Source organism: Ochotona curzoniae, unplaced genomic scaffold, assembly GCF_017591425.1.
Source record: "Ochotona curzoniae isolate NIBS_2020 unplaced genomic scaffold, NIBS_Ocur_1.0 scaffold_2683, whole genome shotgun sequence".
Classification (NCBI taxonomy): domain Eukaryota; kingdom Metazoa; phylum Chordata; class Mammalia; order Lagomorpha; family Ochotonidae; genus Ochotona; species Ochotona curzoniae.
Window position 1 is genome coordinate 66859 of NW_024467100.1, and position 27124 is coordinate 93982.

Below are 27124 nucleotides of genomic sequence, written 5' to 3' on the forward strand. Positions count from 1 at the left end.
CATGTCCTATGCAAATCAATGGGTACTGCAGCCTAATCTGCCACAGACCTGGCCAGTATGCACACAGGCAGGAACTGCAGCCTAGTTGGGATGGCCCCCAATAACCCTCTCCAAGACCACCCCAACCCCAGTCTCTGTGTGTACAGATGACTAGCCCAGTCAGTACCACATCTCAATGGGACTCTTGTATACACTGTTGGTCTTGCAGCTTAACTCAGCCAAACTCACCCAATGAACCAGTCCACACATATGCCAAAGAATACCACCTTGTCCAGCCTGGTCCACCCACTTGTCCTGGCTCTCATGCACATCAATGGGAGCTGCAGCCTAACAGGGGAGTGCAAACAGTTTCCCTACTAGGCCCACTCCCAGTCCTGGGTCTTGCACTCTCTAGGGGGTACTGTGGTCCAGCCTGACACAATTTGTACCCTGTCCTGGCCTTTGCCAGTGAATGCTGAGGCAAAACCTGGCCAGTCAGCACTTGTCCTGGCTCTTGCATGTGCCAGTGAATGCAGTGGCCTGGCCTGGCCTCTCTCAAACCTAGTTTGCATGCAGTTTCTTGCAGCCTTCCCAGCCCAGACCACCCCCCAGTCCTAGCTCTCGTGCTTCCCCAGTCTGAACAGTAGCCTAGCTTTCGAGCAAAGCAGCAGGTCCCCCCACAGCCAATTCAATGGACTCACTCCTGGCCTGGGGTCTTGTGCATGCCAGTATGTGCTGTGGCCCAGTCTGGCATGGCTCATCTCACTTGGCATTTGCTGGTGCCTGTTGCAGTCTGCCTCTGCCTGGCCTGCCTTCAGTCCCAGCTTACGTTTGGGGGTGTTGCAGCTTAGCCCAGCCCAGCCCAGCCAGCCCCCAGTCCCTGCTCTAATGTAAACTGGTGACTTTTGTTTCCCAGCATGACTTGGCCTGCACCTTGTCTTGACCCTTGCAACTGCCAGTGGGTGTTGCAGACTGGCTCAGCCTGGCCCACCCCAGAGCCTGATCCACATGTATGCCAACAGGTACTGTAACCCAGCCTGGTTTAGACTGCCCCAGCCTTAGTTCTTGTGCTCAAAACCCAGGGCTGTATCTTAATAAGGGAGTTCCCCAAGCTCCCCTATCAGCTCAGCTCCCAGTTGCAGATATCACACATTTGTGGGTGCTTGGCTCAGCCTGACTTGGCCCACCTCCAATCCAGACATTCATTGGCAGTTACTGTGGCCTTGCCAGATCACCCCACACCCATTCTGGCTCTCATGGGTGGGTGACACATCCCAATTCTGCCTGGCTCACCCCCAGATCCGAACCTCACATGAATCAGCGGGTGCTGTGACCTAGCTCAGTCGGTTCCCATAGCACTCTGGCTCTTGTAAGTGCCAGCAGCTACTGGAGTCTGGATCAGTCTGGCACACATCCAGACCCAGGCCACACATATGCCGAGTGGTGTTGCAACCATATTCAGCCATGTCTGCCCCCATTCCTGGTTCTCACGTTCACCACTGGAAATTACCACCCAGCAAGTACATCTCCTTAGCTCTATTACCAGGCCTGCTTCCAGCCCAGATCTTGTGTGTGCCAATGGTTGCTCCAACTCAGCTTAGCTCTTGCCATCGGATACTGCAGCCTGGCCTGGCTTGGTCTGCCCTCAGTCCCAACTCTCACTGGTGGATGCTGCAGCCTAGCCCTGCCCAGCTTTTCCCCATATTTTGCTTTCGTGAATAGCCAGCGTTCATGAATACCCCATCCTGGCTCCTGTGCATGCCAGTATGCTATGGTTTGGTTCAGCTCTGCCAGTCTGTCCCCCAAACCATTGACCAGTGGAGCAGCTTTGCCTGATTTAGACCATACCCAGCCCTCACTAACTTGCTCACCAGCAGGAGGTACAGCCCACTAGAGGAGTTCCATAAGTTCCCCCACCAGGTACTCTCAGACCCAGATCTCAGCCAGCGGGTACTAGGCCCCTATCCAATATAGTGTATCCCCCCATACCTTATATGGGCTGGTGGATATTGCAGCTTGGCCTGCCCTACACCCAATAAATGGGTGCAACCTGTGTATGCTTCAGCCTGGACCAGCCTGATCTGTTCCCAACCACAGTTCCCACAAGTATAGGTGAATTCCATGGTCATGCTTAGCTCAAACCGTTGCCTCTCCCAGCTAGCAAGCAAAGCAGCAGATATTGCATTTCCTCAGGGGTGAGCCCATATATCCCCCACAGTATCTGCCCCCAGACCTAGTTCTCTTGTGTGCTGGCTAGTGTCATGGCCCAGCCCAATGTGATTCTCCCCCTGCCCCAACAATCACTGGCAGGTACTGCAGCTTACTCCCTGCCAGGCAGACCCCTCACAAGCCCTCGCTTTTGTGTGTGCCAATGGGTGATGGTCAATGCTTCCTAGCCCAGTTTAAGTCTCCCACATGAGCAGGTGCATTGTTCTGACCCAGACATGTCCTCTGGTGTCCCTCCTTCAACCCCTTCGTTTACCTGCAAGTGCAGCTGCGTTGTCAATGGAAGTCTTCCAGAAGTCATTTCTCATCTGTAACGTGCTCCCTCAGCAGTCTCCCCTCCCACACATCCCCTTACCCCCTTCCCTGAGCAATCTATAGCCCCTGTACCTGCAAGTGCATGGCTTCTTGAATCCAGTCATCTGGTGGCATGCTAACCTGGAGTCCTGCCTGCCTGCTGGGATTCAAGTATGTGCACGGGTCCCTGGGCCCGGTCTGCCTGCATGCCACGCCTGTGTGCCAGCCTCGAGCCCACCATTTATTGTTTCTTAATATATAAGAATTTCAGCCGGGTGCCTAGTGAGGAGTGAAATTTCTGAGCCCTATTTATGAGATGCAGCCAATCAGCTTCCCAAGTGAATAAACCAAGTACCATTCCCTAGGGGTCCATGACAGCCCCCACCTTCCACACACTCACCAATCTTTGCCATTGTCTACCTTGTCATATTTGGCTATTCTTTGGAGTATATATTCATATCTCAATGTTATTTTAAATTGCAGCTCGTAAGTGTCTGTGACTTTGTCCGTCTTTTGATGGGCAGATTCACTCCAGAACACCTGTGGAGAGGGACTGTGTTAGCACGCGCTGCAGTCTGGCTTCTCTCCCTCCTCAGTCCTCCTTTTTTGCATCGGTGGGGATCCTCTGCAAGTACTCGACAGGTAATGTTGGCTTCTAAGGAATCCGATCTGTACCAGTGTGTCTGCCCTGCGAAGACTGGGTTCTTACTACCATCTTCATCACTATCATTTGTAGTAATTTTAACCTATAAACTTTTGCAAATACACACATGTATTGAAGGTAGTAAAACTGACCTAAGTCCTATTTATGTTATCTTTTGGTATATTTGTTAATTATATTTTGTAAATTTTTTAAAAGAAAATTATTTGGTATTTATTTGCAAGACAGGGAAGAGAGAGAGAGAGAGAGAGAGAGAGAGGGAGGGAAAATCTTGATTCAGCAGGTTTAGTCCCCAGTGGTACAACAGCAACAGGAGCTGTACCATATTGAGCTCAGGTGTCTGGAAGTCCATCTGGGTCTCCCGCTTAGATGCCAGGGACCCAAATCCTTGAAACATCATCTGCTGCTTTCCAGATGTATTAGCAAGAAGCTGGATCAGAAGTGGAACATCTGGGGCCCAGCGCAGTGGCCTACTGGCTAAAGTCCTCACCTTGTATGCTCCAGGATACTATGTGGGCACCGTTTCATATCCCAGCTGCTTCACTTCCCATCCAGCTCCCTGTTGTGGCCTGGGAAAGCAGTTGAGGACTTCCATGAGAACTTGCATCTACAAAGGAGTCCCAGAAGAAGCTCCTGGTTCCTGCTTTTGGATCGGCTCAGCTCCAGCTGTTGCAGCTGCTTGGGAAGTGGACTAGGAGACAGAGATCTTTCTCTCCGTCTCTCCTCATCTCTGTAAGTCTGCTTTCCAATAAAAATAAATAAATCTTAAAAGAAAAAGTAGAGCATCTGAGACTTGAACTGAAACTCTAATATAGGATGTGACTGTCCCAAGTGACACTAACCCACCCACAATGTCACAGTACATATTCCTAAAATGATGTTTTAAAAATTTGAGTTGGCTCGTTACTTGCACATTTTTTGGTAAGATGATAGCACATCTGAAATTTTAAGGCAAAGCTCCCTTTATTTTTTCACAAAGATGTTTTGGCTGCTCCTATGCAGTTGTAATTCTTGGTAAATTTCAGAAGGAGTTCATCATTCCTCTGGTGAATCCTGAAGGGATTTGGTGAGGAAACTCATCGAATTCATAGACTAACTTGGGTAAAACTGGTATCTTTACAAATTTGCATCTTCTTGTCCAAAAATAAGCCATGTTTGTCTTCATGTCCTTTGTTTATTCTTCTTGTGAGGAGCAAAGTCCATATATAGTTTTCTCATGATATGTACATTTTCATGACTTTTCGATGACCTGTTATATGCATGTCTTCAAAATTTTTTGCACCAAATTAAACGTACCTGTTAATTCCATTTCCATGAACTTTTTGAATTACCACAGTATAAGACATGTTTGTCTCAAGTCTTCTGAGCATATTCTATACCACGATCTTTCTGACACGGGAACTTCTCACTGATTTTCAAGGTCCAACACTCTTCTCATCATTTCCTCTCCCCAGTTGAACATGCCCAGCTCACATCATTAATTCTCTATAACACACAGTAACTGTTTCTAACACAACATGTCTTCCTGCCTACACACATTCTGTGTTCCCCCACAGAGAGCCCCTCACTCCTCTCTCTCCCACCTTCTCATTTTCTGATAGCTTCTATGTACCCCTCATATTTCAGCTCAAATGTCAGCTCTGATATGAAGCTGCCCTCCAGGCTGACTCAGGCCCCTCTATCCATGTCTCCACGGCCCTTCTAGGGTCTTCCCCATGCACCAGTGACATTAGATTATAAACAGAAGCTGGCAGCTGGCACATACCAGAATGAACACACTAAGCTCATTTGCCACCTATAGTTCTGTGGTGCTCGCATTCCAGATGAACACCCAGTTCAAGTACTGGCTTCTCTATTTCTGATCCAGCTCCCTGATGATGTCACTGGGAAAGCAGAGGAGGATGGCCCCAGTGCCTGGGCCCCTACACCCAGGGGCCAGCTCCCTAGCTCCCAGCTCTGGCCATTATAGCCATTTGAATGAACTCTCACTTTTTATTTTTTTTTTTTTAAGATTTATTTATTTTTATTGAAAAAGCGGATATACAGAGAGGAGAAACAGAGGAAGATCTTCCATCCGATGATTCACTCCCCTAGTGACTGCAACAGCCGGTACCTCTTCCGGGTCTCCCATGTGGGTGCAGGGTCCTAAAGCATTGGGCCATCCTCGACTGCTTTCCCAGGCCACAAGCAGGGAGCTGAATGGGAAGTGGAGCTGCCGGGATTAGAACCAGCACCCATATGGGATTCCGGCGCGTTCAAGGCAGGACTTTAGCTGCTAGGCCATGCCGCCGGGCCCTCTCCTTCCTATTGTTTTCTCCTTCTCTTTCTCTCTGTAATTCTGCCTTTAGAAAAAAAAAAAGAAACTAAATAATCTCATTATTATGTCTAAAATAAACATTGAAATGTTTAAATAAAGTATAAATGATCTCTTTGCTTACTTTCAGTTACACAATGTTTTTTTTGAGGGTAAGGCAATGTCTATGAATGTTTGCTAGCAACTACCACAGTATGCAAGGCTCAACTGGCATGTAACAATATTTGTTAAACGTCTAAATTTAAGGTACAAGTACATAAGGACTGGAAACATTGGCACTTGGCAGGCAGGCCAATGGGAACATATTTTAATAATGGCACTCTTTCACTTGCGCCTTTTTTTTTTAATTTGAGAGGCAGAGAGAGGTAGAGAGAGAGAGACCATGTTCCCATTCACCAGCCCACTCTCCAAAAGCCTGCAAGTGCAGAAGCCGGGAGCCAGGACTCCATCCAGGCTTCCAACAGGAGTGGTAGAAAGCCAAGCACTGAAGCCATCACCACTCCCTACTAAGGTCTGGACTCACAGGAAGCTGGAGCGGAGAATCTGATGCAGGAGCTTTGATGTGCAACTCGGGCATCCCAACCGCCTCCTCAGCACTCAGGCTGAATAGTGGCCTCACCTGGGCTACTAACTTACTATGTAAGTTACTACCAGTAATAATGTGAAAGGTTGACCTTGACTTAGTGCAGATTCTAGCTTAATCATTTTCTCCTGATTCAGAATTAATTTCTTTTTCTGCATTGTATTCTAGACACATTGAAATACCAGAAACTACTTTTCTACAGCTCTTTTGCTTTTAGATGTGTTTCTTTATTAGAAAGTCAGAGTTCCAGAAAAAGACAGAGAAAGAGATCCTTCAGTTTGCTTGCTGGTTTACTCCCAAGATGGCGCCACAAGGGCCAGGAATGGGCCAGGCTGAAGACAGAAGCTCCATCTAGGCATCCCACACAGGGATTTTCAAGCATTTGGGCCATCTTTCACTGATTTCCCAGGCACACTAACAGGAAGCTGGATCAGAGGTGGAGCATCCAGGATGTGAACCAGCATCCATATGGGATGCTAGCATCTCAGGCAGCAGCTTGAGTCAGCATATCACAATGCTCGTCCCAAAATGGTTTTGCTGTTGTTTGATTTAAATTGGATTTTAATGTTCATTAGAAAGGTGAGAGGATTACAGACCCATGTGGAACACTGGTTGGCCCAAAATATTTTTGTAAACTTAAAATGTCAGTGTAGTTTCTGCAGAAACACACTGCTTTATCTTGGCATGGTGGCATCCACGGGCACATCTTGCATGGAGGAGTGCTGCAGAGTGGTGTTAGCAGGCCTTGAAACGGGCACAGAGCTGTACCAAGAGATTCCAGGTCCTGTTGACCGTGATAAAGCCCACTTCCCATGAACCTAAGCTTAATAAGTTTATCATGCCCTCATTGTATCCTGTCACAAAAATAATCTACGGATTGATAGAGCAGGAGGTGGAACAGATGTGATGGAACAAAAACTAGCAATTACACAGAGCCAACAGTGATGAACATGTCCTGGTTGGAGGCACAGTGCTGGGTATTTTACACATTTACTCTCTCTCCTCATTCCCTTCCCACCTGATCCAATGAGGCAGGATCCAATTATTGTTAATGATAAGGAAATAAAGGTCCAGTATCATCCTAACTAAGGTCTTGCTGGGTGGCCAACTCCAAAACTAACCCTTTTCACCACTTGTCCGGGGACTGTGTCTCTCCCTCTCTCTCACTCAGCTTTCAGATAAAACTAAACAAATTAAAACAAAAACCAAGAACCTAAAGCTTAAGAAACGGCAGATAACCTGCGGACTCTGTGCACTTGGTGTAACTGTTCTGATGCAAATCATTCTGCCAAGAACATGTAGCAGGTGTCTTGTGGCAGTCTTGTGCCATGTTTGGTGCTAGCACATGGAGATGACCAAGTCACTGTTTCTGACCTAGAAGGAACTCCAGCCGGCGGTTGCATGGACACAGGGAAACATCACACGAAAGAGGGAGCTTCCAGGGTGGGTCCATCCACAGGACAGAACCCAAGCGACGAGACAATAACAACTTCACAGGAGCCATTTGGGATGAGGGTGAATGCAGGCTGTACGGAGAGAAGTATTCCATCAGGAGAAGCAGAAGGAAGGCTGACATTGGCCACCTCTGGCTAAGTTTTCCCCCAAAACCCCGTGAGGGAGGGGCTTGCTAGCTAAGGGCAAAAGCACCTGGTTGTCACCCTGGAGACTTTCCATGCACCACCCTTACCTGCCCAAGTGGGTTTGGTGCAGTTTTACATGTACAGTATTCATCCAGCCAGGCGGCCATCTCATTAGGATGTGCTGAGAGCCCACGCTGTGCCCTGGGGATCTGGACAGGACAGACAGCATTCCAGCCCTCCCAGAGCTGCTAACACTGGCGCTCATTAGCAAGTCATTAACCAAACACAGGCAGTCATCACAGACGTGATGATGACTACAAAAGAGATCAACATGAATGACTTCTAGCAAGAGTGGCCCAGAAGTCACCTCGGATTGGACACCCTGATGGTGATGAGGCGGCCATGGCCGTGGCAGAAGGCAGCGCACTGCAGGCAGAGGGACCAGCAAATTCAAAGTAGAGAGGGACTCCTAGACTTCGGTCTCACGCTCCAATGTGGGAGGGCAAGTTCTGACCATTCTTTTGTCCTGAGCTTGTGTGCATGTGTGCCATATGTATGTTAGCAATCCTGGGAATAGCAGGAAATATTAATTTTTAAATCCTCTTACAAAAAATTCACATTCTGAGGCTTACAAAGCACTCGTCTTTTGTGTTAATAGAAAAAAAAAAACCAAAGAGTTAGATGAGGCACCTTATCAACCAGCTCCTCGTTTAGACAAGAAAATTGGAGCCTCAGAAGGCTGATGACTCAGTAGCAGTTTGGCCTACCACAGTGAATTCCAGATCTGAAACCACGTGTGTTTCCTTCCCTGGCGGGATAAGGATGACCTATTTATGATGGGTAGGCCATCAAATGATCTGCTTCAGGTACCTGTCTTGATTGAAAAGGATAAACGGTACTTTCTTCCCGTTAAAGTTCTCCGATTTAACCTTCCATCTGATTGTTTTTAAAAAGGGCAAACCTACTGGAGCGTTTCTTCACATTCCTTTCACCTGGATGAAAATTAGTGGTTGTAACCTCCCCGGGCCAGCAGAGGGAGGTGTAGTAGAGGATCCCGCAGTCAGAACTTGGCGCCGGATAGCAGGAGCTTGGGTGTGGGACGGCAAGCAGGAGCCGGACTGGCCTGACACCTGTTGTTGACACCTACTCGCGTGACTGGCCGGGGCAGCTGGGTGAAATTGCTTTTGGGAAGCATAGCCTCCTCAGAGGGCCAGGTGTGGGTCAAAGCCAGATGTGGACAAGCTGACAAAACCCTTGCTACCGACACAGATGAGGAACCTCTATAACAACAACTACAGAGGGAGGTTGAGAGCAGACCAACAAGAGCAAGACGCGCTGTCAGAAGATGTGACTCAGACTGTCCAGCACAGAGGTTGCACCGGCCGGTGAGGGGCTGGAGGGAGGTTCACCTTATTTACCCAGCTCCGGGACAGGAAAAGCAGCCCTGAACGGGTGGGAAAGTCCTTCTGGGAAGAACCCAAACAAGTGCTACTTCCGCGGGGCGGGGCGGCCGGCGAGGACAGCACCCCCAGCTCATGACAGACCCCCCGAGCTTGTGTTCGAGCGTGGACACCGAGACGGACAAGGCCTTCGTGTGTGTCTCCTGGCCAGCGGCTTGAACTTTGGGGCTTCTCCCTTTACTACCGGCAGCCTTGCTGCTGTTTGGCACTGCCCGGGGAGTAAACAGGAGGCGCTTCTGTCCTCCAGGAGGCCAGATAGCCAGAATGCAAAAGTATTCAAACAAAGGGCGCGAGGAGGAGGGTCTGGTGCCAGAAGTCTGACTCGCGCAAGTTGCTAAGTTCCTCCAAGCCTGCTTTTCCCGTCTGGAACCTAAACAAAACAAAGGTCGCGGTTCGGACCGAGCGGCGGCGCGGAGGGCAGATCCTCCTGAGGCTCCTCCCGCAGGTGGCCCAGAGACCCCGCCCACCGCCCGGGCCTGGCGCGCTGATTGGCCATCCCGGGGACGGGGCCTGTCGGGAGTGGGGCCTGCCTGGGGCGGGGCCTTCCCGGGGGCGGGGCCTTCCCGGGGGCGGGGCCTTCCCGGGGGCGGGGCCTGTCTGGGCGGGGCCGCGAGCCGGGGTGAAGGCGCCCGGACTCCCCGCGGACGCGCAGCCATGGCCGGGCGCGTCGTGGGCTCTGCGCGCGCGCTGCTCGCCGCCCTGCTGGCGCTGGCGCTCTGGGCGCTGCTGGTGTCGCCGGCGCGAGGCCGGGGCGGCCGGGACCACGGGGACTGGGAGCCGGCCACGCCGCTGCCTCCGCTGCCGCCCCGCGAGGACGCGGCGCGCGTGGCCCGCTTCGTGGCGCACCTCTGCGACTGGGGCGCGCTGGGCACCATTTCCACCCTGGAGGAGGTGCACGGCCAGGCCTTCGCCGACATCCTCTCACTCAGCGACGGGGTCCCGGGCGCCAGCACCGGCGTGCCCTACTTCTACCTGAGCCCACTGCAACTCACCGTGCACAACCTGCAGGTGAGCCGGAAGGGCCGCGGCGGCGTCGGGGCGCTGGGGAGCGGGGCTCGGGGGAGAGGGGCGCAAGGGAGCGGGGCGCGGGGGCGCAGGGGGAGAGGGGCGCGGGGGAGAGGGGCGCAAGGGAGCGGGGCTCGGGGGAGAGGGGCGCGGGGGAGCGGGGCGCGGGGGAGCGGGGCGCTGGGGAGCGGGGCACGGGGGAGAGGGGCGCTGGGGCGCTGGGGCGCTGGGGAGAGGGGCTCGGGGGAGCGGGGCGCTGGGGAGCGGGGCGCAGGGGGAGTGGGGGAGAGGGGCGCGGGGGAGCGGGGCGCGGGGGAGCGGGGCGCTGGGGAGAGGAGCGCCGGAGTTCTTCCCGCAAGGGAGAACGTGGCTGCTCCAGACAGGACTGGTCGTGTAGGGTCCGTGCCAGCGGGGAGGGCATTGCAGCATCCCAGTAACAAGGCCGGGAGTTCCACGTACGTCCCAGCACTGGGAGGCGCACCTTTGCGAATTCTTTCGCAGTATCCCGGGATGTCCCATCCGCGAGTCACCTTGGGAAGCCTTGTCTCCATTGCTTTGCAGGGGTGCCTTCGGGTTTCTCGGTTTTGTTATTGTTGTTGTTTCTTTCTGTTTTTTGTTGTTGTTGTTGTTGTTGTTTGTTTTTTTAACCTCTGCTTCCGAATTGAGGATTTTCCTGCCAGCAGTTCATGGACAACACTATGTTGGTCATTTTTTCTTCTTTTATTTATTTTTTTTTAAGATTTATTAATTTTTATTGGAAAGGCGGATATACAGAGAGGAGGAGAGACAGAGAGGAAGATCTTATGTCCGATAGTTCACTCCCCAAGTGGCCACAACGGCTGGAGCCGAGCCAGTCCGAAGCCAGGAGTCAGGAGCTTTTCGGGGTCTCCCATGTGGGTGCAGCGTCCCAAGGCTTTGGGCCATCCTCGACTGCTTTCCCAGGCCACAGGCAGGGAGCTGGATGGGACGTGGGGCTGCCAGAATTAGAACCAGTGCCCATATGGGATCTTGGCGCGTGCAAGGCAAGAACTTCAACCACTACGCTATCGCACTGGGCCCTTCTTCTTTTAAAGATTTATTTGTTTGAAAGGCAGAGTTAGAACAAAGGAGAGATCCCCCATCCTTCGGTTCACTTTCCCGGATGGTCAAAATGCCTTGATGGGGGAGCCCAGAGCTTTGCTGCGGGGGGGTGCGGGGTGTGGGGGGTGTCCCATGTGGGCGCAGTGACTCAAGTACTTGGGCCATCCTCTGCTGCTTTCCCAGATGAAGTGGCAGGAGGTTCCTGGGAAGTGGATCAGCCAGGACTTGAACCTGTGATCCTATTGGCTGTCAGCACAGCAGGTGACAGCTTTACTTGCTGCACCACTGGCCTAGCCCAGTATTTAGGCACACATCTGCACAGCAGAAAGCAGTCTGGCCTCCCCACTTGGGGGCCAGGCCTGCAACGTTGTTGGGCCTCTGCTATCCCAAGGATGGGGACACTCATCTCAGGCTAGAGCCACGCTGGTCTAGGAATGGGACCTGATTTGGTAAGAGGTTCTCTGGGACAAAGATCTGGAATTTGATGTTAACTAGGAAAGTATGTATTTTTTAATAAAGATAAAGGAATGGTTAGTTACACACCTGCTCTGTCAGGATGACTTCAGTTCCACTGATTTTCCGTTCATCATCTCTCCCAACACTCCTGTTAATCCCATTCCCCAGTGGAGGAACGCAAGGCTTGGAGAGGTTAAATCACACACAAAGCCAAACTCAGAGACCCCGCAGGTCTGGCTGCTTTCGAACCACATCTCACCGACCTGTGGCCCGTGAGCAACAAACATCGCACACACTGGTTTTCTTTGCTCATACAGAGCCCGACTTAGCTTTCAGTAAGTTGGAGTTTACTTACAACATTCAGCATTGAGAGTCTGCCTAAGTCCAAACTTGGACCTCCTGTTGAGAAACTGGAAGAGCACTTGGCATTGGAGGCCTACGTTTTCTGAGAAAAACAGAGGCGCTGCTTGCTTTAGCCAAAGCAGAGATGGCCCTGCCCACTATTTTCCTATTTCCACTCCTCTCCAGCACTTGATCCAACACCAACTCACTCTACTTCAGAGACGCTCAACTTTGCCTGTAAGTCAGCTTACCCGGATGACATTGAAAAATGCAGGACCAAGGCATTATGTAAAGACCCTTTGGTTTGAAACACCTCTATCCCCCCTACCTGATACTAACTAATCGGGGAAGCTGGAGAAACCGCTGCTATAAACAAATAGGTGCGCTGTGGGTGGAAGTTGGTCACCTGACTCGGAGCACAGAGTGCCTGGGTTCGAGTCCCTGCTTCATGCACACCCTGGAGGCATGCCAGGCTCGAGCCCTTGGGCAGTGAGTCAGCAGGTGGCAGTCCTCTCCGGCCTGCTTTTCTACCTAGCTGGAGTCGAGAGTTAGGGAACTGCCGTGGTCATCATCCCCATGTCCGCAAGGAGGGAATTAAGCCTCTGGTGCTGCAGGCAACCCTGCAGAGCCAAGGACTGATCAGCTGGAAGGACAACCTTGCCACACCCAGGATGATCTGGGCAGGTTGTGTCTGTTCGGGAGATGTTGAAGCAGCAGACAGCCGAAAGTTAAATGGGAAGAAAAAAAAGAAGAAAATGTCAGTGTTATCAGAGTTAGAAATCAGCTTATTCCTCTGCCTGTTTGAGAACATGCTTAATATTATGGCCCAACCAAGAAAGGGAAAGAACAGCAGAGGTAGGTTACATCCTGAGAAACATACATCCCCAAAAGTTATGAAAGTTAAAAAGTTAAGTTTTTCCATCTGCTTACGAGTTGCACGCAGGGGCCTGCTTTGTGGATAAAACCTCTGCTTGTGGCGCCAGCACCCTGGGTGGACACCAGTTTGCGCACCAGCTGCTCCATTGCCAATCTAGCTCCTTGCTAATGGCCTGGGAAGCAGCTGAGGACGGTCCACGTGTTTGGAACCTTGCCATCCGTGTGGATGATGCTGATGAAGCTGCTGGCTTTAGCCTGGATCTGCCGTGACCATTGTGGCCATTTGGGAAGTGAACCAGCAAATGGATGATTTCTCTAACTCTCTTTCAGAAACATAAGTATTAAAAAAAATTAAATTGGGCCTGGTGCGATAGCGTAGTGGTTAAAGTCCCATGTGGGCGCTGGTTCTAGTCCCAGCAGCCCTGCTTCCCATCCAGCTCCATGCTTGTGGCCTGGGAAAGCAGTTGAAGACGGTGCAGAGTCTTGGGACCCTGCACCCGCATAGGAGACCTGGAGGAAGTTCCTTGCTCCTGGCTTCAGATTAGCACAGTACCGGCCATTGCGGCTTCTTGGGGAGTGAATCATCAGACGGAAGATCTTCCTCTCTGTCTCTCCTCCTCTCTGTACATCTCACTTTCCAATAAAAATAAATAAATCTTTTTTAAAAATAAAATTGCATCCACAGGTTAATCCAGAAAGATAAATCCCTGTTTATCTTGAGATGTTTCCTAAGGATTTCCAGGGGGATTACTTACCCAAGATAAAATTCTTCAAGAAATTGCTAGCTCAGATTGAATCTTGAGAAATTCCTGTTTCAACAAAAAATTTCACAAGGTGTCATTATGTCCAAAGGACAAAACAGCGAGTGGCGCAGGAGCAACCGAGATGGCCCACTCCGTGCCTCCACAGTCCCATCGCACAAGTGCAGTCTCCTGGCAGTTTGTGGGTGACCTCCTCTGCTCCCCACCCTGTGTGGGATCTCAGCCCCAAGAGCCTGGGCCGGGCCCAAGTCTTCCCCTCGTGTTCGGTGCCCAATCTTATATTCACAGGATGGTACTTTCTTATTGAATAAACTTTTGCTGCCTTTAGGAAAAAAAAAAGTGCAGTTTAGAGACTCACTTGTGGGCATCATGCTGGCTGCCAGCTAGGTCTCTACCCACGTTAGGAAGACACGTCTCACGTAGGAGTTCAGGTGCCCACGAGGGCCACGCTAGAATGTCTGAGCCTGGTCCTAGCAGCTGACCGGTCACCTCGGTGTGTGCTGCCTCTTCTTGGTCCCCCTTCGGATCTCCAGGGAGTACTTTCTGTCCTCTTGCTGGGGTCGAGTAGCCTGGAAGGAGCAGAAAGTCCTGGGTTGGGGACCGCTCTGACTTGGGGGGTGGGCTAAGTCACCCGAATGGGTTTGGTGCCTCGTGTTTCTTGGGGGTATTTTTCCCTTGGCTGTATGTTTGTACAGTAAGTGTTATAGGAAGATGGAGCTGCTGCCAGTTGGCGCTGGACTCGCTGAGTCAGCGATGAAATGTCAGGGTTTCATTCTTTTGTGGCAAGATCTCCAACTGTTGGCCTCCCTTCCTTCTTGGCATCCTCGTGGTACACTTCTCTCTTCTGGCCAGACTTGACTTATTTCCTTGATGCACTAAAACGAGTGTTCCCTAAAGCCTCCTTTTTAAAATCCTCTTTTCGGTATGACTCAGGGATCACATAACACTCTTGGGGTGCCACTTCCACTTACTCGGATTCACTTCCACTTGCTGACCTCTGTGAAGTTGGGTTCCTGTCTGTGGGCGTTTTCACCTCCTTGGTGAGCCACAACCTCACATGTGACATGTGCAAATTCAAACCCGCCTCCCCCTCCCTGGTTAGGTTTTAGGACTTTGAGGGTTCCAAAAAGCCACGGAGGCAGCTTGGAAAAGGGGGGGGTCAGAGTGAGGGAGGTTATGAGAATGGGACTTGGGCCCGCCCAGACAGAACAGGGCGGGTGAGGGGTGCACGTGTTGAAGCCGGGATGCATTCTGTTTGAGCGGCAGGCAGGGTACACTCTTCTTTTTTTTTTTTTTAAGATTTATTTTATTTAATTATTTATGTGTCTTTAGATTTATTTGTTTATCTTTGTTGCTAAGTCAGATATATAGAGAGGAGGAGAGACAGAGAGGAAGATCTTCCATCCGATGATTCACTCCCCAAGTGACCGCAGTGGCTGCAGCTGAGCTGATCCAAAGCCAGGAACCAGCAATTCCTCCAGGACTCCCACGCGGGTGCAGGGTCCCAAGGTTTTGGACCATCCTCAACTGCTTTTCCAGGCCACAGGCAGGGAGCTGGATGGGAAGCAGTGCTGGCAGGATTAGAACCGGCATCCATATGGGATCCTGACACATGAAAGGCGAGGAGTTTAGCTGCTAGGTTACCACGCTGGGCCCCGGATACCTTCTTAAGCTGTTTGTTAGAGGAGGTACAGAGCACCCCAGGCACCCCAGTGAGGCAAAGCGGGGGATTGCAGACAAACTCCTTGGTAAAGTTACCATATATTGTCCCATTAGCAGTGATTAATCCCAGTGCCTAAAATAGCAAGCTTGATATGGCACAGCCTGAGTTTGGCATCATTTGATGATCTGACAATGTATTTTACACAATGACAGTTCTTCCTCCCAGTTGAGAGCTGTGTCTTTCGAGAGTTGCAGGAATCCAGCCAGAAGCCTCAAAGTCAAAGACTCAATTTGAAAACTTTAAATCCAAAGAAGTGTCAGAGGTTGAAACTGGTCATTTTAATCAAAGCTGTGGGCCAGATTTATTCAGAGTTCAGGTGATCACTTAACGTTTAAAAAATAGGCAGGTAAAAATAATTCCTTTAACATTCAGGTTATTAAATTTTTATTTATTTTTTTATTTTTTAAAAGATTTATTTATTTTGTTGGAAAGTCAGATATACAGAGAGAGGGAGAAATTGAGAGAAAATCTTCCATTTGCTGTGTCACTCCCTGAGTGGCCGCAACAGCCCAAGCTGAGCCAGTCAGGAGCCCGGAGCCTTTCCACGTCTCCCACACAGGTGCAGGGTCCCGAGGCCTTGGGCCGTCCTCAACTGCTTTCCCAGGTCACAAGCAGGGAGCGGGATGGGAAGTGGGGCAGGAGGGACATAAACTGACACCCATATGGGATCCTGGTGCATGCAAGGCAAGGATTTAGCCACTGAGCCATTGCACTGGGCGCCCCCCCCCCTCGATTAAATTTAATAAAGGCATAAGATGCATAAAATTTTGCTACCTAGATTAGTAACTGCAGCTTTTGAATTTTTGGAGGAATTAAGAAGAAAAGGGGTCCTTGACCGAAGTGTTGCGTACTTTAGGAGTCTTAGGAAAATATGCAGCCTAGAGGACAGGACTTTTAGGCATAGTATCAACAGCACTTCCTTAGAAGGCATGGGTATTGGGCCCAGCGCGGTGGTGCAGTGGTTAAGGTCCTCGCCTAGCCCGCCCGGGATCCCATATGGGTGCCGGTTCTAATCCCGGCAGCCCCGCTTCCCTTCCAGCTCCCTGCCTGTGGCCTGGGAAAGCAGTCGAGGACGGCCCAAAGCTTTGGGAACCTGCACCCGCGTGGGAGACCCAGAAGAGGCTCCTGGCTTCGGATCGGCATAGCATCGGCCTGTTGCGCTCACTTGGGGAGTGAATCATCGGACGGAAGATCTTCCTCTCTGTCTCTCCTCTCTGTATATCCGCCTTTCCAATAAAAAATAATAAAAATAAATCTTTAAAGAAAAGAAGGCATGGATATTGTTGAGAATCGCGTTGTGGATGAGAAAAGATCTTGATGAGTCATGAGTGCAACAGTGACTCGGCAGTTTATAGCATTTTAGGAAGCAAAGCAGGCTTCGCTGACCTTTGCACTTTTAGATCTGAAAGCTCTCCAGTTTAACAAGGCACGCACTGACAAGGGGGCATCTTCAAAAGGTGGGCAGAGACACTTTTGTTTGGATAGAGCAGCTGGGGGACACCCTTGTCAGTTGACAAAAACTTGAGGGGGAGATTGGAAAACACCACCCTGCGGGGAGCCATCTCTACATGAGCTCAGAAACAGCTCTTGTCAATGTCTTTTTCAAAATGGCGGCAGAGAGGGCAGGGAAATGAGGCTCGTGGTGAGTTGTAATGGGGAAGGCCAGCACCTCCTCCCCCATCCCCGACTCCACCTGCAGCCTCTGAGATGGCAGAGGAGGATGTGGTAGATGGGGTCAGGGGGCCCAGGTGGGGAGTGTGAGAGAGCTGGCCTGCAGGTCTGGTAAGATGTTCCTCCTGCCTGAATGTGGTACAGAGACTGGCTGAAGAGCAGAGCAGGGAGAGGCCAGAGGGGCTGGGTGAGCCTGTGTCTGTGAGACATTGGCAAAGACTTGGGCTGGGGAAAGACCGGGAGCGGGCTACGCTTAGCGTCACCTCGCGGTGAAGTTGCTCAGGACCTACCGCTGTTCCTGTGTGTCTTGGCTGGTTCTCTGAAATATATGGCTGAAGCGTAGGTTTTGTATTTGTGCAAGAAAGAATTTAGATGTGCGACAGAGAGAGTAAATTAGGATAGCAAGGGTTAAAGGGATATGGCATTCATCAGGACAAATGTGCACCCCTCAGGGTGTGGTGGCTGGGGAGGGCAGCCATTCAGACTAGAAAAAGTGAGGTTACGTTGTTTAATGAAGAGAATATACCCGAGCCCCAGCCACTTCTCAGAGAGGGGTGCAGGGCCGGTTGGTGCCGTGGGGTGAGCAGCTGCAGTATTAATATGGGAATGGGCTATAGGGGCAAGAGGAGGAGGGTGAGGGGAAGAAGGGGGTGGAGAAGGTTTGGAAAGAAGGGGTAACCTTTTGGAAGGAGCTTGTTGGAAGTGTGAACGAGCAGTGAGGGGAGGGGACGGGAGGAGGGAGCCTGGAAGAAGGAGACTGAGAAAGATGTTTGGGAACATGAGGATGGTTTTGAGCTGGGTGCCTGAGCTGGGTGCAGGAGCAGGCGTAAGGAGGAGGCAGGTGCAAGGATGTGATTGGCCGGGTTAACGTTAAACTCTAGGCTCAGGAGTTCAGTTCCTGACTGCTTCACTCAGGAGGCGAGTCTGATGGATGATGGAACAAAAGGAGCTGATGGAGAGAGGTCTACCTGGACATAGTCGCATTTTCCATTGTGACTGATGGAGTTGTCTGCCTTGGGGAATTTGTGAGTGCAAGGTCCCATCTTTGGACCGCTAACGACTGCAGGGGCATGTGTAAGACAGTGGGGGTGAGTTCCAGAGAGAGAAAAATTTGAAATTTCCCTCTCCACCCTGATTGGAGTATAAGCGTTGACAGGGCACAGGGTTAGAAGCCAGCTTCATTCCCTTCGGGCATCGGGCAGAGTCCCCTCTTAAGCTGCTCATGGGGTGGGGGTGGGGGGGTTGAGGAGAGATGCAGAGCCCCGAGTGCATCCTGAGAAGGTGGGTGGGTGACCTGCACTTGGTGAAGTTTACAATGCATTGTTTCAGTAGACTGCGATATGCTGGGTGCGGGGCGTTCCTGAGCAGTAACCCTCCCACCAGCCTTAGATGCCCTGGTTGTGCCCAGCTTCAGCAGGTTTGGAGAACAAGGCATGGGGATCCTAACAGGTCCTAACACTGTAGGTCCTCTGTGTCTCACCCCGAAGGCAGTTGTTTCCTTGGCATTCACGGTTGCCATTCTCTTACCCCCTCCCCACCAGCCCACTGTTCCCAAACGCTGTTTTCCTTTACTGTTTTATTTGCACCCTTATTCCTTCCTCTCTATTTTTGCCACCCATCTTTTCTTTTCTTTAAGATTTTTTTTTTACTTTTATTGGAAAATCATATTTACAGGGAGAAGAAGAGCTAGAAAGATCCCCCATCCACTGGTTCACTCCCCAAGTGGCCACAACGGCTAGAGCTGAGCCGATCTGAAGCCAGGAGCCCGAAGGCTCTTCCAGGTCTCTCACACAGGTGCAGGGTCCCAAGGTTTTGGGCTGTCCTCGACTGCTTCCCCAGGGCACAAGCAGGGAGCTGGATGGGAAGTGGGGCTGCTGGAATACAAGCTGGTACCCATATGGGATCATGGCATGTGCAAGGTGAGGACTTTAGTCACTAGGCTACCATGCCTGGCAACGTTACCACCCATCTTTAGGTGAAGTCCTTATCACCCTATGTTTAGAAGTACCAGGGTATCTCTTAACTCACTTCTGTGCTATGCCCACCCGATGCCCATGAACAAGATGCCTCTCGCAGCCCTGCCCCCTGCTCAGAGCATCTGAAATACACTCCAGGGCATGACAGTTGCCTGGTGGTTTTTCGGAATGTGTATGCCAAAGGTGGCTTCGGGACAGCTGCATCCCATAGAGGAGTCTGAATCCGGCTCTGCTTCAGTTCCAGCTTCCTGCTAATGCAGCCCTGGGAGGTGACAGGTGTGGCATGAGAAGCCAGGTCCCTGGCATCCACGTGGGAGGCCTGGATGTTCCTAACCTTAGACTTCAGTCTGCCCCAGACCCACCTGTTGTGGGCGCTTCAAGGATGAGCCATTAGGCGGGAATGCTGGTTTCTTTCTGTCCTCCCTCCCGTTTTCAAATGAATAAAAAGCATTTTTTTAAGTGCAAATAATTAGCTGGTGATTTGGCTAGGAATCAGTATTTTCCACTCTCCCCAAGCAGGTGATATTGGAAGCCCTGGTCTGCAAGACCCCACCTAGACTCCTCAGCATGGATTTGAGCCAGTCTCTCCCACTTCAACATCCCTCCTCCCAGAGCCAGTCTGCTTTTTCCCACCCTCCTCGCAGCTTATGCTCTCCCACTTGAATGCTTTTCAGTCTTGCTTGCCTTGTCTGTAATCTGTCCTCCCACTCCTGCCCTCATTTTGAATGTCTGTTTAGAATGTGTTGCCTCTGGGCTGTGGGGGCCAGCTCTCTTACAAGGAACTCCGCAGCCTTGACCTCAGCCGGGACTTTGTTTCCCATCCCATAGTTTATGTCTGACTCTTCACCACATTGTATAGTGTAGACCCGAGAAAGAAGAGACCTTACCCAAGTCCCTTGAGTTCTCACTAGCTTCCTGCAGGGCCTTGCCCGGTCGTTTCAAGAGAGCCACTGTTTGGCTAACTGGGACCCAGGATTGCTGACAAATGGCAAAGCTCTCTACCACGACCCCCTAGGGCCAAAAGAGTCAAGTAGTTGGAAATGCACCACAGGAATATTGCTGTAAGCTTCATGGGCCAAAAATGCCTTTTGTGAAGCTGATGTGCGAATAAGAGAACTGAGGAAGTTTGTTGGCCTCACTTTTTGAAATGGAAGCAGGAATCTGCTTCTGTTGCCAGAGCAGGAATGAGCAACTTCTGTGGGGTTTTGCAAGTCATGTGGCTGCCTCTGCTGAGCCAAGATAGCCATGCAGCATGACTCAGCTGCTCTCAGGCTCATGTTGTGTAACTCGTTAGTTGATGGAGCAACTGTGGTTATTTTTCTGCATTTGGATTTGCATTAGAATTTAACCATTTGGATCTTTCCATGAAGGGTATAGACCAGCCTGGAATCTGGGTACTTGGAATTTTTCTGATAAATGTGGAATAAACTCAAAGTTTAAGAAAAAAGACTACGTAAAAATATATCTTTTTAAAAATTTTTCAAGATTTGCTTATTTGAAGGACAGATCTTGCATCTGTTGATTCACTCTCCAGATGCCTGCCACAGCTAGGGCTGGGCCAGGCCAAAGCCAGCAGTGTCTTCCAGGGTGTCACGTACACGCAGGGGTCCGAGGAGTTGGGTCATCTGCCGCAGCTTTTCCCATGTGCATAAATGTGGAGCTGGGTCCAAAGTGCAGCAACCGGGACTCAAACCAGCTCCCATATGGGATGCTGGCGGTTGCTCTATCCACTGCACTACAGCATCAGCCCTGAAAACAGTCCTTGTAAGTTAGTTAATTTTAAATACAAACACTTCCCTTTTGCAAGGGAATGCCAGGCTCAGTCTCTGGCCAGCAAATGTCTCTCCCTCTCAATATGAAGGTATTGTTGCATGGTTCCCAGTTTTTCAAAATGGTTTAGCTCTAGGGACTTTGTGTGCACAATGTGTAAAGTGTATTACCCATCCAGAAATCACGATTCCCATGAGCGAGACTGAACTTTCTCTCCACAGGAGAATCCCCGTGCCACCCTGCTCCTGTCCTTGGCACAGACTGCCTTCTGCAGGAAGAAGGGATTTGATCCCCAAAGTCCCCTCTGTGTCCACATCATGCTGTCAGGCTCCGTGACGAAGGTAAGGAATTGTCCTCCAAGGAGGGACGTGGCCTCAGAAGAGCACTGTTCATTGGCAGTGAAAGAAGGAACTCTTTGAGGATAAAGCACAAGTGGGTTTTGATTGGGATAATATTAGCATATGTTGTGATAGGAGGGATCTTAGGAAAGTTCTGGGAAATGTGTGCTGTGAAAAAACTGGCATGGATTTCAAAATGTTTCAACAAAGTATGCCTAAATGGTTCCATTTTCTGTGAATTTAAGGAACATCTCGTCAACCACAGCCTGCTACTCCAGCGTGTTGCACACTTTGTTACTTTCCTTGCCTGAGCTCCTTGTCTCTGTATTGGGCCAAGAAGAAGAGTTTGGGTGCCTAAAAATCTAGACCTCCCCTGGGGTAGTTTGGGATGAGTGTGGGCTGGGAGAAGTTCAGCAAAATCCCTGGCAAGGCGGCGAGCAGGTGTCAGCATGCCGTCTGGTGGTGGACCCGACAGACTTGCCGCTGGTCCTGACAGTCAGGGACTGGGAACTCCTCAGAGGAATTTCATTTGTCACTCTTGGCTGTAGCTGTGCAGCTGGGTATCTTCTGGGCCAAGGAACGAGGGAGGAGCTACAAATGTTCCTGAACCCTACTAAAGACTTTTCCCCTTCGCATGCAATTCTAGCCATGCTTATTAACGTGTGCATGTGATGGAGTGACGATGGCAGTGCTGTGCGTGTCAGGCACCAGTTACATTCTGAGAAAGCGCCTTGGGCCAGTTACCCTGGAGGCTCAAAATGAAGTTTGGTATCCCTAATGGTTTCTCATCTCTGCACATCTGCTGGTGACGGTATCAGGCCTCCTTTGTTTTCTCTGGGTTCCTTAAGATCAGCATTTACAACTAGCTGAGTTCTGAGGGTTTGTAGAATGCTGAAATCTCATATTTTTTTAAAAAAAAGATATCTATGTATGTATGTGTATGTATTGCACACTGCTGTGAGTAGGCTTATTGTACTGATTTCTCTTAGGTGAATGAAACAGAAGCAGCCCTCGCCAAGAAGTCCTTATTCACGCGGCACCCTGAGATGGAGACCTGGCCTTCCAGCCACAACTGGTTCTTTGCCAAGTTGAATATCACTAATATTTGGGTCCTTGACTACTTTGGCGGGCCTAAGATCGTGACGCCTCAAGAATATTACAATGTCACATTTCAGTGAGTACTGGGCCATCTCTGTCCTTTCTGCATCTATAGCCTTTGCCTTGGTCTGCAGCTTTCCAAGCTTTCCAAGTTGCCTATGCCTTGGACCCCTTGACCTCTTCTGAGGATATTTTTAAGTGCATCAATTACCTAGGATTACAAAGCAAACCAACTATGTTGAAATACTTTTAAAGGGCCAGAGCATTGGCTTAGCAAGCGATTCCTTGCCTACAGCACTGGCATCCCGTATGGGTGCTGACCTGCATCCCGAATGTTCTAGTTCTGATCTAGCTCCGTAGTAATGATCGGGGAAAGCAGCAGAGTATAGCCCAATACCTTGGGACCCTGCATCCACGTGGAAGACGCAGAAGCTGCTCCTGGCTTCCAAGTCCAGACCTGCTCAGTTCTGGCCATTGCAGCCTTTTAGGGAGTGAACCAGTAGATGGAAGATCTCTCACTCTCTTTTTCTATCTCTATGTAACTTTCCTTTTAAAGATTTATTTAAAGACAGATTTACAGAGAGAAGGAAAAACAGAGAGAAAGATCTTCCATCTATTGATTCATTCCTCAAGTGTCTGCAATGGCCAGAACTGAGCCAAGCCAAAGTCAGGAGCTTCTTCCAGGTCTCCCACACAGGTACAGGATCCCCAAGACTTTGGGCTGTCCTCCACTGCTTTCCCAGGCCACAAGCCGGGAGCTGAATGGGAAGTAGAGCAGCTGGGACACAAACTGGCATTTGTATGGAATCCTGGTGCATATAAGGCAAGGATTTAGCCACTGAGCCATTATTCCAGGCCCTGTAATTCCGACTTTCAAGTAAAAAATCGATACATCTTAATTTTTTTTTTTTTTTACAAAGTATGAAGTGGCAATCTTGCCATTATTCACATTAACTAATATGAGATTAAATAATCTGTGAATAATTTGTTATGTTGAGTTGAGAAGCAGAGTGACACAGAGGGAGACAGAGAGGAAAAGAGATCTCCCCAAGTGGCCCCAACAGCCAGGAATAGGCCAGGCCAGACCAAAGCCAGGTACAGTTTCTTACCTGTGTGGCATCTCACCTGGGCCATCTTCCACTGATTTCCCACTTGCGTTAGCAGGGAGCCGGATCAGAGGTGGAGTAGCCAGGATTAGCAGTCTGATATGGGATGCTGGCGTCACCAACAGTGGCTTAACCTGCTGCCTCACACTGTGGTCCGTGTAACTCTGCCTAAAGGACTAAAGATGGTGCTCGAAGACATCTGCTCATTTCAGTTAGAGCTTAACAACAACAACAACAACAAAAGAATCCCACCTACGTTCACAGCACCCTGAACTCCAGCTGCAGGCCTGGGCACAGGTTGAAATCCTGACCGATGGCTCCGAGCAGAGCCCAGCAACACCCACCCAGGAGGGTGTCTTCCCAAGACAAGCCGACTGGCGGCTTCTGCACTGTGAATGTGCCCCAGGCGTATCTGAGCAGGTGGCCCCATTCGATCCCTCTGCCTCCAGGACTATGCATGCCAGGGTGAGAGATGTGGTTCATTCCAGCAGGAAATGGATGCTTGGGACAGAGGAATCACCAGAGAGCATGTGAGAGAAGCTGAGTGGGAAGGGGAAAGGGGTCAGGAAAGAAGGCCTGGCCACGCTGGCATCCGAGTGAAGCAATTCTGGCCATCACCAGCCTCCATCTGCCTCATCAGTAGGTGACAGTGATGAATCCTACAGGAGCAGCTGGTATGCGCCAGGCTTGTGCTGCTGGCTGCGCCAACCCAGAGGCTGAGTTTGTGAGTTCACTGTCAGATGCAGTGCTAGGGCACAGAGAAACCTGGGAAGCAGGGGTGTCCCCAAGCCCTGAGCTCCCTTCTCATCCTCAGGCGCTCCTGCCCCTTTGGGTTACCTGCGTGGAGCCGGCCAGTTCTCAAATCCCGTGTGATTGCAATGCACTTTGTCCTTGCTGTGACTGACTGTGGGGAGAACAAAGGGAGGAGGCCAGTCTCCCTTGGGGGCCTGGAGTTCTTGGTGTTTGTTCATCCTGTATTTTACTGTGCTGTAGTAGGATGGTCTTGGGGAAGAACCATCTGGACAGCAAAGCTTGAGGACGAGGGGACAGTGCAGGCCAGAGCAGGTGTTTAGGCAGCTTTGTCTAGCTTGCCTATGTGCCACCAAGGTTCCAGCAGTACTGGCATCTATCTGGCTGCCACGCATGCCGGGCAGGAGGCTTGGGCACTCCTTTCCAAAACTGGCACTGACATCCTGTTTAAAAAGAAAAGAAAGAAAAATGTGTTTATTTTATTTGAAAGAGTTACAGAGAGACAGAGAAAAAGCTCTTTCGTCATGTCCCAAATGGCGGCGACTGCCAGACCTGGGCCAGTCCGAAGCCAGAAGCCAGGAGCTTCTGGGTCTCTCACGTGGGCACAGGGAGCTGAGCACTTTGGCCATTCTCTGCTGCTTCCCCAGCATCTTCTGCTGCTTTCTCAGGCCATTAGCAGGGAACTAGATGGGAAGCGGAGTAGTTAGGAATTAACGGATGCCTATATGGGATGCTGGTGCTGCAAGCAGAGGCTTAGGATGCTGCACCACAGCACTGGCCCCAGCCATCCTGGAACAGAGGCAGCAGTTACAGTAGGATGACCAGGTACCAGATTATCCAAGAAGGGACTTTGGTGGGGCTGCTCCTCGAGGTGTGTGTTTACATTCACAGGATACCATGATCTGTGAAATGCGGGTAGCTTTGTGTATGCCCAAGGACCACACTTACCTAAATGACACCGCTGTTTCCTCCCAAGGCTGCACTGTGGGACAGTGAGTAGAACAGGTCATCTGTGACCGCTGCTGGTGACAACATTTTTCCCTTGTCCTCAAGCAGCTGCATGCCGAGATCCAGGAATGAGCAGTGTCCACAGCTGCCCTGTCTGGCCAGGCCCTCTAACTGTTCCTCATCCATTTCAGAGTCTGCACTCAAGGCTCTTCCACCCCACTGCTCCACCCCTACATCAGCCACCAGAACTGCTTCATCCCGATCTGGGTTGAGGGCCACACATTTCGGGGGATCCACTCACAGGGGCCTCACAGCCAACCTGGACCTTCCCCAGTCTAGCTGCGTCCTCGCTCTGCCATCCAGAGCCACTTCAGGAAATGCATTTTCTCCCAATTGCACAAAGACCCCCAGCCTCTGAAATCAGTTCTCAGTGGAGCATAGCAGGACAACAGAATCAGTTCCACTTGCTAGAGCTGGCAGGGAGCCATGCTCGATGGGCTGCAGCTCCCTGGACTGCTGGGTCCAGACCCAGGAGCACACCTGCATGTCAAGTGCAAGGTTTTAGAGTGTTGACCCGGCGTGTTTGCTGCACCACAGAGTCCATAGCTCTGAGCCTTGCTTTCTGCCTCTATTAAGCTGAGCATCACTGTTGCCCCGGCCTCATCTTATCTCCTCTGCCGCATCCGGATAATTCCAAGCAAAGACAGGCGTACCCAAAGGTCATGAATTACAAGTTCACCCAGCAGCTGTTGCCTGGAGATGGATTTCCTGATCAGCTGTGGCCTACATGGAGAAGTGAGACAAAGGCTCAGGGGTGTTAGACACTGGCAGGTCCCCGTTCCTTTGCCCCAGCGTTCAGGTCCCCAGCTGCTCTCAACCTGCTCTGTCTTAAATAGCAGCCACTACTGTAGCACCGGCGTGCTTGTTGCTATTCACGGGCAGCATTGCATAGCTGTGTCAGACTCCTACCAGGAGGCAGTACACGTTTGCTGAAATGCAGCTTCCTGGCTGACTCCACTACACCTGTCGGAAGCAGAGCGCGGCCCTCTGCATCTTAGCCATGTCAGCACACCGAGGTGACTGGAGGCAACTCAGCACCTTCAAGGTGTCACCCAGGAGTCTCCCTGGTCATCTCCTAGAAGGAATGCATCAGATAACACTTGGTCCTCTCTCTTTCCTCTCTCCAGGTGAAGCAGAATGTGATGCATTGAACGCCCTGGACCGACTTCTGAGGGTGGCTCACACACGCCGATGGGCCTCGGGTTGACCTGAGGGGTCCACCCGGAGTGCTGGCCGGTGTCTGTCATGGGTCTGCTTGCTTGCTAATTCCACAACGACTTGGCTCTCTGCAGAATCTTCTGGAAGATCTGGCTGCTGGATGTTGTTCACACTAGGAAAGCACTTTTCTCAGAGAACAGTGTCTTTGATTCTAATAAAAGAGGCTTTGTTCGGTCCGTTCCAGTGATTTCTCTCCCCGGCCCCCTAGAGGAGCTGCCTGAAGGTGGCAGGTGCCAAGTTTAGATTGTTCCTGGGTATTGGAGGGTACCAGGGCCTGTGCCCTTCATCCTGGAAGCTGCTCTGTGGTCAACAGGCTTACGATTCCCCCACTGTCTCCTGCACTGCCTAGGCCTAGTGCAGGAGTGTAGGTTCCTGAGCCAGAATCCTGTTGAAGGAGACCACAACAAAACACCAGCAGGCTCCCCTGCCAACCCCGGGCCTTGCTGATCCCCCTAGAGTGCAAACTCCCATCTTATGCAGCACTTTAAAAACAAACTTTTGGAGGCCAATGCCACAGCACAATAGGTTGGACCTCTGCCTACAGTGACAGGATCCCATTTTGCACCAGTTAGTGTCCCAGCTGCTTCACTTCCCATCCAGCTCCCTGTTAATAACCTGAGACAGCAGCTGAGGGTGGTCAATGTCTAAGGTCCCTCTATGCACTTGGGAGACCTAGAGGAGGCTCCTGGCTCCTGGCTTTGGATTGGCACAGTTCTGGCCATTGTGGTCATTTGGGGAGTAAACCAACAAATGGAAGAATTTGTGTCCTTTCTCTGTTACTCTGCTTTTCAAACAAAAATAAATCATTTTTAAAAGGCCTTTCCGTTTCTAAAACCACTCTTAGAACAC

General features: G+C 50.8%; 1 protein-coding gene across 2 annotated transcripts; it reads left to right on the forward strand.

Annotated features, from left to right (window-relative positions):
• The first annotated feature begins 9714 nt into the window (after nt 1–9714).
• Nucleotides 9715–26451, forward strand: CREG1 (cellular repressor of E1A stimulated genes 1). Of its 2 annotated transcripts, XM_041003191.1 has the most exons (4): nt 9715–10105; nt 20979–21098; nt 22085–22269; nt 26185–26451. In XM_041003191.1, the coding sequence occupies exons 1-4, from the start codon at nt 9752–9754 to the stop codon at nt 26186–26188; spliced, it is 663 nt and encodes a 220-aa protein (XP_040859125.1). In that variant the 5' UTR covers nt 9715–9751; the 3' UTR covers nt 26189–26451. The 2 variants fall into 2 exon arrangements, with proteins under 2 accessions (XP_040859125.1, XP_040859126.1); XM_041003192.1 differs by lacking the exon at nt 26185–26451 and having other exon boundaries at nt 22085–22273.
• The last annotated feature ends 673 nt before the right edge of the window (nt 26452–27124 follow it).

Excerpts from the sequence above, each read along its gene's own strand:
- CREG1 (XM_041003191.1), top strand. The coding sequence starts at position 9,752 with ATGGCCGGGCGCGTCGTGGGCTCTGCGCGCGCGCTGCTCGCCGCCCTG. Across the intron at positions 10,106-20,978 it reads TCACCGTGCACAACCTGCAG|GAGAATCCCCGTGCCACCCT; the intron begins GTGAGCCGGAAG and ends TTCTCTCCACAG. Across the intron at positions 21,099-22,084 it reads TGTCAGGCTCCGTGACGAAG|GTGAATGAAACAGAAGCAGC; the intron begins GTAAGGAATTGT and ends GATTTCTCTTAG.